Source organism: Pleurodeles waltl, chromosome 4_2 (assembly GCF_031143425.1).
Source record: "Pleurodeles waltl isolate 20211129_DDA chromosome 4_2, aPleWal1.hap1.20221129, whole genome shotgun sequence".
Taxonomy (NCBI): Eukaryota; Metazoa; Chordata; class Amphibia; order Caudata; family Salamandridae; genus Pleurodeles; species Pleurodeles waltl.
In genome coordinates, this window is record NC_090443.1 from 110,802,245 (window position 1) to 110,818,063 (window position 15,819).

The 15,819-nt window shown below is 47.4% G+C and overlaps 1 protein-coding gene across 1 annotated transcript in view; it reads left to right on the forward strand.

The window, feature by feature from the left end:
- The window catches only part of LOC138293823 (retinol dehydrogenase 7-like), a 114,615-nt gene extending 101,023 nt beyond the window's left edge, over positions 1–13,592 (forward strand). The window contains exon 4 of the mRNA XM_069233145.1: positions 13,399–13,592. Within this exon, the coding sequence (XP_069089246.1) occupies positions 13,399–13,592 (194 nt within the window). The remainder of the gene's footprint in view (positions 1–13,398) is intronic.
- Positions 13,593–15,819: the final 2,227 nt, after the last annotated feature.

The following is a 15,819-nucleotide window of genomic DNA, read 5'->3' on the forward strand; positions in this document are numbered from 1 at the left end:
TCTGCATCCACAGAAGCCCAAAAATATGGACAACTCCAAAAGCGTACTTGGATTCTATGAATACAGTTACACTCTGTTTAGCAGGAAGGAAGGACGTGCAACTCAAGGCAATAAGTTCTGACAAATTAACCTGGAGAAAATGCTGGGTTTTAAGCAATTTGATTCAAGGGGAGTACAACCTACAACCACTCTCTGTAGAAAAATGGCTCCCTGTTGCCTGATACTGATGTTGACCTGACTGAAAAGTGTGCTGGGACCCTGCTAACCAGGCCCCAACACCAGTGTTCTTTCACCTAAAATGTACCATTGTTTCCATAATTGACACACCTCTGGCACACAGATAAGTCCCTTGTGAAAGGTACCAGTGGTACCAAGGGGCCTGTGATCAGAGAAGGTCCCTAAGGGCTGCAGCATATGTTGTGCCACCCTAAGGGACCCCTCACCTAACACATGCACACTGCCATTGTAGATTGTGTGTGTTGGTGGGGAGAAAAAGACAAACGCGACATGGCATCCCCCTCAGGATGCCATGCCCACAAAATACTGCCTGTGGCATAGGTAAGTCACCCCTCTAGCAGGCCTTACAGTCCTAAGGCAGGGTGCACTATACCACAGGTGAGGGCAAAGCTGCATGAGCAATATGCCCCTACAGTGTCTACGTCTATTCTTAGACATTGTAAGTACAGTGTGGCCATATTAAGTATATGGTCTGGGAGTTTGTCAAAAACGAACTCCACAGCTCCATAATGCCTACACTGAATACTGGGAAGTTTGGTATCAAAAAACTTCTCAGAATAATAAACCCACACTGATGCCAGTGTTGGATTTATTAAAAAATGCCCACAGAGATGCCCCCTGTATTTTACCCAATCCTTCAGTGCAGGACTGACTGGTCTGTGCCAGCCTGCTGCTGAGAGACGAGTTTCTGACCCCCTGGGATGAGAGCCTTTGTGCTCTCTGAGGCCAGAAACAAAGCCTGCACAGGGTGGAGATGCTTAACACCTCCCCCTGCAGGAACTGTAACACCTAGCAGTGAGCCTCAAAGGCTCAAGGTTCGTGTTACAATGCCCCAGGGTACTCCAGCTAGTGGAGATGCCCGCCCCCTGGACACAGCCTCCACTTTTGGCAGCAAGTCCAGGGGAGATAATGAGAAAAACAAGGAGGAGTCAACCACCAGTCAGGACAGCCCCTAAGGTGTCCTGAGCTGAGGTGACCCCTGCCTTTAGAAATCCTCCATCTTGATTTTGGAGGATTCCCCCAATAGGATTAGGGATGTGCCCCCCTCCCCACAGGGAGGAGGCACAAAGAGGGTGTAGCCACCCTCCAGGACAGTAGCCATTGGCTACTACCCTCCCGGACCTAAACACAACCCTAAGTTCAGTATTTAGGGTCTCCCCAGATCCCAGGAAATCAGATTCCTGCAACCTGAAGAAAAAAGAAGGACTGCTGACCTACAAGCCTGCAGAGAAGGAGGAAGATGACGACTGATTTGGCCCCAGCCCTACCGGCCTGTCTCCAACTTCGAAAACCTGCTCCAGTGACGCATCCGACAGGGACCAGTGACCTCTGAAGCCTCAGAGGACTGCCCTAGACCAGTGGTTCCCAACCTTTTGACTTCTGTGGACCCCCACTTTATCATTACCTGAGCCCGGGGACCCCCACTGAATTTGTATTGGATTCCGGGGACCCCACCACTGAGTCATTATTGAAAGCTGGAGACCTAATCAGTTAATATTATTTTATTTTCCAAGCAGTCGCGGACCCCCTGCGGAGGCATCGCGGACCCCCAGGGGTCCCCGGACCACAGGTTGGGAACCACTGCCCTAGACTACAGGGCCAAGAAACTCCCATGAACAGCGGCCCTGTTCAAAACCAGCTACTTCTTTGCAACAAAGAAACAACTTCTAAAGACTTCACGTTTTCCGCCTGAAGTGTGAGACTCTACACTCTGCAACTGACGCCCCCGGCTCGACCTGCAGAAAACCAACACCTCAGGGAGGACTCCCCAGTGACTGCGAGCCCGTGAGTAAACAGATATGACCCCCCTGAGCCCCCACAGCGACGCCTGCAGAGAGAATCCAGAGGCTCCCCCTGACTGCGACTGCCTGTAACAAGGGACGCGACGCCTCAAACCAACACTGCACCAGCAGCCCCCAGGACCTGAAGGAACCGAACTTCAGTGCAAGAGCGACCCCCAGACGACCCTCTGCCTAGCCCAGGTGGTGGCTGTCCCGAGAAGCCCCCCTGTGCCTGCCTGCAACGCTAGAGTGACCCCCGGGTTTCTCCATTGTTTTCAACCTAAAACCCGACGCCTGCTTTGTGTGTACTTTGTGTGCCTTCTCGTGTCCCCCCCCCAGTGCACTACAAAACCCCACTGGTCTCCCCCCCGAGGACGCAAGTACTTACCTGCTGGCAGACTGGAACTAGAGCAACCCTGTTCCCCATAGGCGCCTATGTGTTTTGGGCACCTCTTTGACCTCTGCACCTGACCGGCCCTGAGCTGCTGGTGTGGTAACTTTGGGGTTGCCTTGAACCCCCAAGAGTGGGATGCCTATCCCCCAAACTTGAGACTTGTAAGTGTTTTACTTACCTTCTAAACTAACCTTTACTTACCTCCCTTAGGAACTGTTGATTTTTGTACTGTGTCCACTTTGAAAATAGCTTATTGCCATTTTTACAAAGACTGTACATGATATTGTTTTCCTTTAAAGTTCCTAAAGTATCTAAGTGAAGTACCTTACATTTGTGTTTGATGTAAATCTTGAACATGTGGTTCTTAAAATAAACTAAGAAAATATATTTTTCAATATAAAAACCTATTGGCCTGGAGTAAGTCTTTGAGTGTGTGTTCCTCATTTATTACCTGTGTGTGTTTACAACAAATGCTTAACACTACCATCTGATAAGCCTACTGCTCGACCACACTACCACAAAATAGAGCATTAGAATTATCTACTTTTGCCACTATCTTACCTCTAAGGGGAACCCTTGGACTCTGTGCACACTATTTCTTACGTTGAAATAGTATATACAGAGCCAACTTCCTGCACTCTCTGTATATGAATTGGCAGATTCTGCCTCAGACAAATTGAGGGAGAATAATCATCTTTACCAGTGAGATCAATTGCAAGTTAATTTTGTCCTGTCACGCCATATCAGGTCGGACTACAACGCCTTCAAAGCCCTGTCCTCGTCATATTTCAGTAAATTCTTTCAGCACCAAGTAATAATGCTTCCCAGGTATCTCACTTGAAACCCATTATGGCAAATCAAAGGAGAATTGCTTAATAAATAAAGAAACACTTCCTTCCCTTGAGAAAACTAAAGTCCAAACATCCACTTACACCCTTCAAAACAATGTTTCTTTGCTTTATAGTCTGCGCACATGTGAACCCTGGGGAGAGCCTGGTTTGACATCAGCAGAAGAATTAAACTATCCCTCAAAAATAGTCTAGTCTAACAAAGACTGTATATTATATTGCTTTTATTCAAAGTTCCTAACTTTCCTGTGTGGAGTACCTTGCATTTTATGTATTTACTTCAAATCTTGAACCTGTGGTTCTTAAAATAAACTAAGAAAATATATTTTTCTATATAAAAACCTATTGGCCTGGAGTAAGTCTTTGAGTGTGTGTTCCTCTTTTATTGCCTTTGTGTGTACAACAAATGCTTAACACTACCCTCTGATAAGCCTACTGCTCGACCACACTCCACAAAATAGGGCATTAGAATTATCTAATTTTGCCACTATCTTACCTCTAAGGGGAACCCTTGGACTCTGTGCACACTATTTCTTACTTGACGACTTGAGATGTTGAGGGGGAGCGCCCGAGCCAATCTCCCTTGCTCTCCTGCTTCTGATCCTTTGTACTGTGTACACTTGAGAGAGTGTGGGCGAATGCCCCTTCCCGGGGATGAAGTGAAGGACGGCGATTGGCCAAATTGCAGAGGTTCGACCTAAATGGAGGGGTCCATCACTCCACAACTACCGTAGACACTTTGTACTTACTGTTTGGGGTGACAGATGCTTCTGAGGTGGAAGTATGGGGAGGGGGTGGTTGGGGGGAGTTCAGGGGCTGTTTAATTGTTTTTTGCTATGGTTAACTCAAAGTTTTTCTTTTCAGGATGGTCTTGACAGGTCACACTGGAAATGCCGGGTGGGTACTCGGGGCACACGGTCCTTGATCTCTTGCTTATGTCCAAATCTGCTAAGCGGGTATTATCCTGGAACGTAAATGGGCTACTTGATAAAATCAAATGGTCAGTGGTGTTTAGCACCCTCCGTCGCTTTGCTCCGTCTGTGGACCTGTTGCAAGAGACCCATCTGCTTGGTACTAGATGCCCCAGGCTGCTGAGGGGAGGGTACAATAGGGTCTATCATGCAGGCTTTTTTAGAGGCTCAAGAGGGACGACCATTTTACTGCACCGTCTATTACCCATGGTGGTGACTACCTCTTACTCAGATCCGCAGGGCCGATATGTAGTGATCTCGGGCTGGTGGGAGGGCACCCCATCAATATCCTTAGTGTTTATGCCCCTCAAGGGGTGCTGCAGAGTTTCCTGACGGCCCTAAGGAGTGTGGTGGTGGGGCTTCCCCTGGGGTTGACCGTCTTGAAGGGAGACTTCAATTCTGTACTGAATCCAGAGTTGGACATCGCAGGGCCTTTGTCGTCGGCTCGAGCTGCCAGGGCATCGGGGCTGCTTAATTGGGTGGAGGGCCTTGGGCTCTGTGATGTCTGGCAGGTATGGCATCCCTGGTTGCTGTGGTACACCCATACATCGGCAGTGCGCCGTACCCACGCCAGGATAGATCTCTTTCTGGTTCCGGGCCTCAATGTACTCCGGGTCCCAGGGGTGAAACTACTCCCACACGGGTTCTTGGATCATGCGCCGCTCTTGCTTCGGTTGGATGATGCTGATGCGGGTCGGCGGCTCAACGCCTGGTTTCTTCAAGATAGTGAATATGCCCCGGCCATAGAGGGCTGCTTGTCAGAATATTTCTCTATTAACCTCGGCTCTGTGTCATCCCCGGGTACGCTGTGGGCTGCCTGTAAGGCCACCCTTCGGGGGCACGCCAGGCACCTTCTTCGTGTGCGGGAATGGGCACGCAGTCAGGCGGTGTCAGTGTTGGAGGCCCGGGCGCTGCACTTGGAGGGCCGCCGTGCTGAGGACGAAAGTGAAGCGATCACAAGGCAGATAATCCTGACTCAGCAAGAGATTAAGCACGCTACTCTCGAAACGGTGAAGCACATGTGGTGGGCCTCCGTGGCCCGGGTTTATGGGTGGGACGATAAAAATGGCAAGCTTCTACACTGGCTAGCGACTGGCCCGATGGCGGGAAGAATTGTTCCGGAAGTCATTGACGAATTGTGAGCGATCTTGCGATCACCCAGCGAGATTGCCCAGAGCTTTGCTGCCTATTATGCAAAACTGTATGAGGAGCGCCCCAGGCCCATAGCGGCGAGGAACGACCCCCGTTTATATGAGGTACCCCTCCCGAGGATTTCGGTGGCGGACAGGCAGGAGTTGGATGAGCCTAATGGGGTGGAGGAAGTCAGAGCGGCCATATCTGAACTAGCGGCGGGTAAGACTCCAGCCTGGTTGGGTTCCTGGGTGAGTTCTATAGCAAGTTCCGGGATGTGGTTGCCCCTCACTTGCTAGCCATGTTTGAGGAGGCAGAGAAGACCGGGGGATTCCCATCGGGACTCGATCAGGCAACTATTGTAGTCATTCCTAGGACGAAACCCCCTTTGCGGAGTTGCGCGCAGTACCGTCCCATCTCACTTCTTAACATAGAGGTTAAGATTTTCTTCACGATTCTGGCTGCCAGGCTGAGAAAAGCGTTGAACTCGCTAATACATCCAGACCAGTGTGGCTTCATGCCGAATAGGAGTACTAGGCATTGTATCAGACGACTGCATGTAGCTCTGGCTAACAGGGCTGTATTGACCCCCCCACTGGCCCTCCTTCTCGTGGATTTCGAGAAGGCGCTTGATACAGTGGATTGGTCTTATCTCCGTGGGTTGCGGGAGAGGGCCGGGTTTGGACCGCGGTTTCAGGCATTGGTGAGGCTCCTCTACTCTAACCCCACGGCCCGAGTGCAGGTGAATGGGGTGGTGTCGGATCTGTTTCCCATCCGGAGGGGGACTCGTCAGGGCTGCCCTCTCTCCCCGCTTTTATTCGCGCTGGCAATGGAGTTGCTGGGGAGGCTGATAAGGGAGGATCCTTTGATTGATGGGTGGGCCTGGCCAAGTGGGCAGAAGGACCGCATAGCGTTGTACACAGACGACATGCTCGTGTTCTTGGCAAATCCAGCTAGCAGCGGGCCTCGAGTGTTGCAGCTTTTAGGCCTGTTTGCAGAGGCGTCATGTCTGGTAGTAAACCCCAGTAAGTCTCTCCTGGTCCCACTGAGTCTGACTAACGACAGTTACGATTGGCAGCATGATATCCCCCTTCGCCTAAATAGTTCCCGGTACCTTGGAGTACATGTAGCACTCTTGCCTGAGCTAGCTTGGTCTCTTTATGTGGCGCCCTTGACTAAGCGAGTTAAAGAGGCTCTCCAGCGCTGGCGGGCGCTACCCCTCAATATTCTGGGCCGAATTGCATTGTATAAAATGATGGTGCTTCCTCGGCTCCTCTATATGCTTCAAAACATTCCACACCATATTCCTAAGAGGTGGTTTAATGAGATGGAGGCGGTGGCGCAGCGGTTCCTCTGGCACAGTTCGTGCACCCGGCTGGCACTCCGTACCTGTGAGATGTCTACGAAGGGGGATTGGGGATGTCCAAACTACGCTTTTACCACTTGGCGATGCACATATTGGTCATTCACGACTGGTTGGGAGGGGGCTGGTCGGCCTCACGTACCAGTTAGAACTCTCGAAGATGGGCCTTCCTGGCCTGTTGGGGAAGTTGTATGGTGACCCACTGCTGCGTAGCGTTCCGGAAGTGACTCGGGTGGTGTTGGCGGGGTGGAGGGCTGCACTGTGGATGACAGGGTGGTGGGGCAGCCTCACCCAGAAGATGCCACTGTGGCAGGGTCTGTGGCTGCGGGAAGTCTCAGCACTTCAGGGGTTCCACAAGTGGGAGCTCATAGGTATCTCCCAGTTAGGGGATGTTTGGCCTGGCTCCCACATGAGGTCGTTTCAGGAGCTTCAGGAGCAGTTTGAGCTTAATAAATCCCAATTTCACAAATACCTGCAGAGGTATATTCAGGCGGGGACAGATCTCCCGGAATTCAGCCCCACAGAGGCCAAAGGTTATGATGGGCGCTCTGGGTAAGGGAAGGGTGTCACGCATCTACTGCTCGTTGGTCGCTAACATAACCCAAACGCTTGACAAGCTCCGGGAGCGATGGGAACAGTGGGTGGGCCCGATCAATGATGGCGAGTGGAGAGAGGCATTGATGGCCCCGCGGTCTCTGACCATGACCACACGGCTCTGAGTGGTGCACACATACTTTCTACATGTGGCCTACCTCACACCCGACAGGTTGCATAGAGCTGGCCTATGGCCCTGGGCGGATTGTCCCCGTTGTGCAGGCCCCAGTGCAGACTTCTTTCACATGGTGTGGTTCTGTCCTCATATAGCCAGTTACTGGAGAGCAGTACTCAGTGAGATCTCAGGAGTTACACAAATGGAGGTCGAAGTCGCTCCATTGCCAGTTCTTCTGGGGGTGCTTGATGGTGTAGGTCCCAGCAGAGCACTCCGGACATTCGTGGGGGTGGCCTGCATGGTGGCCAAGAGAGACATTGCGGCAAACTGGAAGGCGAAGACCGCCCGGCGATTACCAGGTGGCGTCGTGGGATGGACTGGTGTGCTCAACAGGAGAAACTGGTCTATGAAACAAGGGGGCGCCCAGCCACGTATACAAAGGTGTGGGGAAGCTGGGATGGGGCAAGGAATCTAGTCTTATCACAGGGGGGGATGTGTAGTCCAGCAAGCGGGTGGGGGTTCTAAAGTGTGTTTCAGCCTGTTCTGCCTTGGACCTACCCGATGTGCTATTGTGTCACTGTAATTGCGCCAACTGTACCAGTGACCTGTCGGATTTTCTTTGTTCTGTTCTATATAAAACCAATAAAAAGTTTTATAAAAAAAAAAAGTTATCACTGTAGGAAATGATAAAAGAAGTCTTTAGTCTTTAAAAAGCAACAAATGTCTCTTACAAGCACAAAGTACCTGGTTTGCGTACAAATTCTCTGCAAGGGGCCGCAGAGGAGGAGATCCGAGGAAAACAGGGAGGTGTGCGTCAATTTTTCTGGGGCACACCGACGATATGTCGTTGAGTTTTCACGCACGGCAGGTTTTGCATCGATTTCCGGTGCATAGTCTGGGATCCTCTGCAGGACGAAGTCACAGGAGCTGTGTCGAAATTTCTGCCGCACGGCTGGCGCTTGGGTCGATTTCTCTCAGGAAGTCGGGCTGTGTCGTTCCGGCTCGGCTATGCGTTGATTCCGTGGGCCGTGGGTCAAAGCTCCTGTTGCAATGCTGATGCTGCATCTATCTCCACTTCGGGGAGCCGGGCTGCATCATTCTGGTTCGGCGTGAGGTGATTTTTTCACAGCAATGCAGGCTGTGCATCATTTCTTGCAGGCTGTGTGGCGAATTTTCATCGCAAAAGGAGTTCTTTTGCAGGATGAAGTCTTTTTGGCCCTGAGACTTCAAGGAACAGGAGGCAAGCTCTATCCAAGCCCTTGGAGAGTACTTCTAAGCAGAGACAGAGGGCAGCAAGGCAGCAGGGCAGCAGTCCTTTGCAGAAAAGCAGTCAGGTGAGTACTTCGGGCAGCCAGGCAGTTCCTCTTGGCATGTTGCAGGTTCTGCTTCAGGGATTCTTTTCAAGTGGTATCTTGTCCAGAAGTGTCTGAGTTAGTAGGGTCATAGAACCTGTTTAATTACCCAAATGTGCCTTTGAAGTGGGGGAGACTTCAAAGAGTGGCTTAGAAGTGCACAAGGTCCCCTTTCAGTTCCATCCTGTCTGCCAGGGTCCCAGTAGGGGGTGTGGCAGTCCTTTGTGTGAGGGCAGGCTATTGTCCTTTAACATGTACGTGTCAGGCCCTCCACCCTCCCAGCCCAGGAAGACCCACTCAATATGCAGATATGTGCAAGAGTGACTGAGCATCATGTGTTTGGGGATGTCTGAGTGGATGCACAAGGGAGCTGTCAACTAAACCTAGCCAGACATGGATTGTAAGGCACAGAAGGATTTAAGTGCAGAGAAATGCTCACTTTCTAAAAGTGGCATTTCTAAAATAGTAATATTAAATCCAACTTCACCAGCCAGCAGGATTTTATAGTACCATTCTGGCCATACTAAATATGACCTTGTTACTCCTTGCAGATCAGAATCTACCACTCAAACAGTATATGAGGGTAGCCCTAATGTTAGCCTATGTAAAGATCACTACCAGGATATATAAACTGCACAGGCACACGTCTTGCCTTTTATCTGCTTAGCATCCTGCCCTATGGGTTACCTAGGGCCTACCTTAGGGGTGACTTATATGTAGAAAAACAGGAGTTTAAGGCTCTTCAAGTACTTTTAAATGCCAAGTCCAAGTGGCAGTGAAACTGCACACACAGGCCTTGGAATGGGAGGCCTGAGGCATGGTTAAGAGGCTACTTATGTGGGTGGCACAATTAGTGTTGCAGGTCCACTAGTAGCATTTAACCTACAGGACCTGGGCACATGTAGTGCACTTTACTGGGGTCCTATAAGTAGATTAAATAAGCCAATTGGGTATAAACCAATGTCAACATGTTTTAAGGAAGAGAGCATATGCACTTTAGCACTGGTTAGCAAAAACCAGCAAAAACAGTGTCCAAAAAGTTGAGGGAGGCAGGCAAAAAGTTAGGGGTGACCACCCTAAGGCTGTCATGTCTAACACTGTGATACTCTTATAACGTGGAATTATAGATAAATTCTGTTGGTGGAATTAACTTTTTTAATCTGTTGTGGTCATAGAGGGGCTGCTCCAGGGGTATCTCCTCCATTAGGGCTAAGGAGCGTCGCCCCCTCCACAACCTCCCCCGCCAGCAGCAGAAGCTGCAAACCTTTCACCACGAAGGGATAATAAACTACGGGGCATATTTATGCTATGTTTTCGCTGAAATAGCATAATTCTTTTTAACGCTATTTCAGTGTCAACATAATTCCATATTTATATTTTGACGCTAGACCCGTCTAGCGTCAAAATATTGGAGCTAAAGTCATTTTTTGCCTGCGGAAAACTACCTTGCATCAATGAGATGCAAGATAGGTGTTCCCGGGCAAAAAATTACTCTAAGGCCCATGCACCTTATTTATGCTTCCGTTAAAAAATGGTGCACGGGAGGGAGGAGGGCCTAAATAATGGTGCTAAGCTTGCTTAGCCCCATTATTTAACGCCTGGTCAGGGGAGGCGTTAGGGGACCTGTGGGCCTTTTTCCATGGTTAGAGACCATGGAAAGAGCCCACAGGTGCACTTCCCTGGCCCCAGGGACACCTCCACCCACACCAAGATGACACCTAATGATAGGGGGACCCCATCCCAGGTAAGTAGAGGTAAGTATATTACATTTTTTGTAAGTGCCATAGGGGGCCTAACTTGCCCCCCCCCCTACATGGCACTGGCCCCAGTGGCCATGCCCAGGGGACATAGGTCCTCTGGGCATGGCCATTGGGCTGGAGGGCATGACTCCTGTCTTTACTTGGACAGGAGTCATGTCCATGGGGGTTGTGTGCCGAAATATGGCGCTAATCATATTAGAGTCATTTTCTTCACTCTAATCTGACTAGCGCCATTCTTTGACGCACAACCTCCAGTTTTCCCTACGCCTCCCCCACCTGGTTAGCATCAACTATTTTGACGCTAATAGGGCCTTATCGCTGGCTAATGTCAGAGCGCATGTGTGTTTGGCCGGCCGTCTCCGGCCAGCCAAACACACATGCACGGTAGACTCTCTCCAGCCCGGAACTGTGTTGCTGGGCTGGATAGAGCCTACACAGGCTCTCAGTCTGCCTGGGAGTGCCCAGCCAGGGCGCTCCCAGCCAATCCTGATGCTGCTCTGAGCAGCGTCAGGATTGGCCGCAGAGCAGGCTTGGAGCCTATGCCTGCCTGCAGCGATGACGAGGGAGAAAGGAGCGGCGCAGCAACGGAGGAGGTAATTTTGTATTTATTTTAATGAAATGTTACCCCCTCCACCCACATGAGCGCTGCACTCGCCCTGCCCCTTCACAGGTCAGCGAGTCGGACTGGGCTGCTCTCTCTTCCTCCTGTGTTTAGAACCACTGCGTACTCATCGACTCTTTTACATAGTCTGCAGTGATTACCTTCTAATCACTGCAGACTATGTAAGGGCCCCAGGGGTATGCAGTGACTTCTAAACTGGCAGAAAGAGGAAACAGTCCTTCTGTGTTCAAAATCCATTGCAGATCACTCAGCACCCTTACATACTCCGCAGTGTTTGAAACATTTAATAACTGCAGAGTATATAAGGGCACTGAGAGGCCGTGCTGTTTGCTTAGGCGTAATTAATCCTCCCATCCATTTTTGGAAGCAAGGGTGCATTTTGCCTTAAGAAAATAGCACCAAATTCCCACCCTGCCCATTGTAAAATTACCTCGAATCTGGTGGAATTTTAATATGTCTGTGTGATTCTGTGAAATCAAACTCCATGTATTTCACCCACCCCTTTGTTTTGGTAAGCTACATCCAGGGTCTGTTTTCGGGTTTGTGTATTTCCCTTTTATTTTCAAACTTTGTAGGGGTGAGGGGTCTTATGAAGCATATAGCATTTAGTTGTGGCATGCTTTGTATCTCTGGGAATAACCCCACTCACCACTGTACGTGTAAAGATCAGAGTGTGCTTCTCTGCTCATCTCTCAGCCATTTATCCTCCTCAGCAAAAGGTAACAGCTTATCACCATACTTTGATCCTCTGCTGATGAGCCTGATACCAATGCCTTGCAAATCACTCGAGAGTGCTGTATTTTCAGTCCTTGTATCTCCTCCCAAATGCTGCCTCGGCCTTCCCTTATAGACTCCAGTCACCCTAACCTCTTGATTCAAGGTAGGACTTCTGTTTCCTTACTGTCCATCTGCTGAGTCATGGGACATCCAGATACCCACTCTAAGATAATTGACTATAATAATGTTCAGTGGCCTAGAAGTGCAGAAATGATTGTCAGAAATTTCCCTGCCTCACTTCCATCTCCATGATATCCATTTCCATCTGTTGACCTGGTTCATGTTTCTTCCCCTCTCTCCTTGCACTTCTCTGATCAGAACTTGCATTGGCACCAGGATGGTGCTTCCATCCCAAAGGGTGCTCCTCTGCCTAACCTTCCGCAATCAGCTTCCCTAATGAAAATGCAAACATTGAAGTCCCTTATATAATTCATGTCAAAGATGTGCAGAACCTCCGGTTATTTGGGCATCATCTGTTCAGAAATCAAAAATAGGCAGGTATTGTCTCCTCCAGGCCAGGAGATACCATTCAAAAGTGTGGATCTGTAACATTAAGGACTGTCATCACTAGGTCAATCACAGGTGTAGTACAGAAGAATATCATGCAGGAAACTGCAGTTGAGGATATACTAGGAATGACTGGCAAGACCTGGACAACCAGAGATGTTTTTTTCAATAGGCTGGGATGTGGTCAAGGTAAGGAGAACACTTAACCCAGAGAATACCACTTGAACAGTGCTAGTCGGTTCAGAGACCGAAAGAGCATAGTCTGATGGGAGGCAGTGCAGCTTACAAGGAACTTGCCTAAATTATGGTCCTTAGAGTTGGGCGGATGTGGGACATCTACCAAAATGTGCCAGACGTCTTGTCCGTTGTATTGAGTGAAGTGATGTCAGTGGCACTTTAAATATGTTGGATAGAACATTCACCTCTTTTTAAATGGTGGTCTGCATCATCGAAGTCTAATTAAGGCCCTCTGTCTCCTTACATTAGATATGCATTGCTGAATTTGGATTTGAATTGTCATATTGCACTTCTTGTACAGGTCAATAGCCACTGCCTACACCTACTCCTTGGTCACTTGAAGCCCTGAATCTAAACAAGGCCTCATGGGATAGCACTCTAGGCAATGTAGCTGCTATGGAGGGCCAATCACACCTTGTGGAGATGAATTTCCATTCTTTTAATAAGAGGTTAGTGCAGCTTATCTCTGATGCATCCTTTCCAGGCAAGTCATTGAATGATCTTCCCAACTTCAGAACAGATAAGGATATGCAAATCCTAGCCAACATATTTAAATCTGTTCCTGGTTTGCTGATTATCTAAAGAAGTCCTCCAATGCCAATAAATGTTTGCGAAATGTGTTACAATGTAAAAACATAGAATGTGAAATTTACATCTAAAGTATATTTGTGATCTCACTTTTTTAATTTGTCTTTTCTCATACATGCAGTTCAGAAATGTATTGACGGACTGATTAGGACAATGAAGGCAAACATCTCATTGGTCACAGATTGCATGGAGCATGGTCTGACATCTCTACACCCACGAACCCGCTACACAGCTGGCTGGGATGCCAAACTTCTCTATATACCACTCTCTTACTTTCCAACGATATTAGCAGATTATTTGCTCACTAAACTTTAAGAAAACTTTGCTAAAAATAATTCTGTGTTTGTGGAGAAAAAGCAAAAGGAATCATGCTTTTCCTTGATCAGTGGTTTAGTGCCAGACCTCAGCCTCTTGCAGGGCTAGCTTTCAGTGTATTAAATATCATAGAAAGGCAGCGTCTCCCTTCTAGTGTTACTAGAGCAGAGTCACCCATTGCTACCAGTGAAGCACATGCCCTGACTTCTTAGATGATAGATCTCAAAGAAGTAATTTCTGAAACAGGGTCTTCTTTTACTTGGGTGATATTTTGTCTTCCTGGGTGACCTTTGTTTTTTTGATAGTTCTGATATATGGGTTACTTCTTTCTACTCTTTTGGTAAACAATGTTCTCCTTTTTGTTGGCTCCTCTTTTCCTTGGGTGACCTTTTTCTGTCAGAGTGACTTATTTTCACTTTGAGTCAACACAGTGTCCCTGGCTTTTTGGGAAGCAACAAAACTATAGGGGACAGACCACTGGCCTCTTGGAATACTACTTTTAGCTCCTAGTGGCCAGAAATGAAGCTGTCTGGATACATTTGACCTTCTTCCATTCCTTGTTCACAAGCCCTGCTTTCTGTCTACCATCACCCATACATCACCTTCATGTCTTTGCTAGTTAGATAACTAGAGCTTTTTTGCTAGTTAGATAACTAGAGGTAGACTTATATTGGAAACCTTTTATTGCATAGAAAGCATGAATTAAACATATCTTTGTATCACCTTTAAAAAGTGATGTATAGTTTCCAAATGCCCTCTTAATTACTTATGTCCTCACTCTGTTTCTCAGCCAACCAAAGCAAAAAACAATTTCACAGTTCTTTCTGCATGACATTAACAACCCTACTCTGGTGCCCCTTTCTCTTGTAAGGTGACCTTTTGCCTAGCATCACACTGTCTCTTTGTGCCTCGGACAAAAGCCTTATATATTTGCATTTCTTAAACTAAAATGCCCTGACAAATACTTAACAGGTTCTCCTGGGGTATTCATGGCACCCTTGTACATAGATCGATATACAACATAACATTTTGAGATTTACAGAATTCACCTTTTAATTGTGGAATGATCTCTTAGTTCTGCGCTTTGAGGATAACATTCCTGAACATCTACATTTGGAGCTAACCATAGCAAGGTTCACTAGTGTTTTCTGATAGTTGTAAATTCCATATAAGTTGTTATACAAACTCCTTAATGTTATGATGATCTACCTTCTTCTGTTTACAATCAACATTTGTGTTAAAGTCCTATCACATGTTCTCAAAAAAAGTATTTTAATTTTGTGATCTCACTAACCGAAGAGCTCCTATTCTTTAGCCAAGTTGTCGCTCAATAACTATTCATTTTGTAGGGTCTTACTTTTATTTAAGATTTTTTTCTCTGCTTTTTGGACTATCATTCTTATTTTCATTCACTAGGTTGTGCCTTTGGTCAGCTAATCTTCTTGATCAACTATTCTTCAGTTCATTAACCAATCATCTTCTTTTCTTTGAGTTTTCTCTGACCAACCACTATTCTCTTACCATTCACATGTTATTCTCTGGGCTCAACCAGTCTCTTCTCTGTTGAATCAATGTTCGTTTTAATTGACCAATATATGGTTATATCTTTGATCAACCATCAGTGCCTCTATTTAATCAGCCAGCATTCAATTTGTTCTGTTTTGTCTTCCCCCCTACCAGCACTCACTTTGATCAGCAAATCTTTTCTTTGATTAACCATTCCTCTCCTTGATCAACCATTTGTATTGTTGATCAACCAGTTCTCCCTTTGTTAACAAGCCTGTCCTCTTTTGTACAAACACTCTATCACTTCAACTAGTCTTCCCTTTTTTCAACCAACTTTCACTTTGTTCACTAAATCCTTCCCTTTTGTTTAGGCAATCTTATTTATTTGTATCCTGTCTTCTTGTTGTTAGCACCTTTATTATGTTTCATTGAGCAGTCTCCCCTTTGCTAACCAACATTTTCTTTGCACAATCAGTCTTCAGTGTGATTAGCTAATCTAGAACTTAGGTTTTGTTTAGCTCATCTTCACTTTGTCAAGTTAGTCTTTACGTCATACAGATTGTCTTCTCTTTGTTCGATCTGTCTTCTCTTTGTTCAGAAGATCCTCTCTTCTCTTTGTTCAGAAGAGCTTCTTTTTGATGAACCATTCTTCTATAGGAACAAGCCGTCTTTCTTTGATAATACCATCTTGCTTTTTATAAATCATTGCAATCTTTCATTA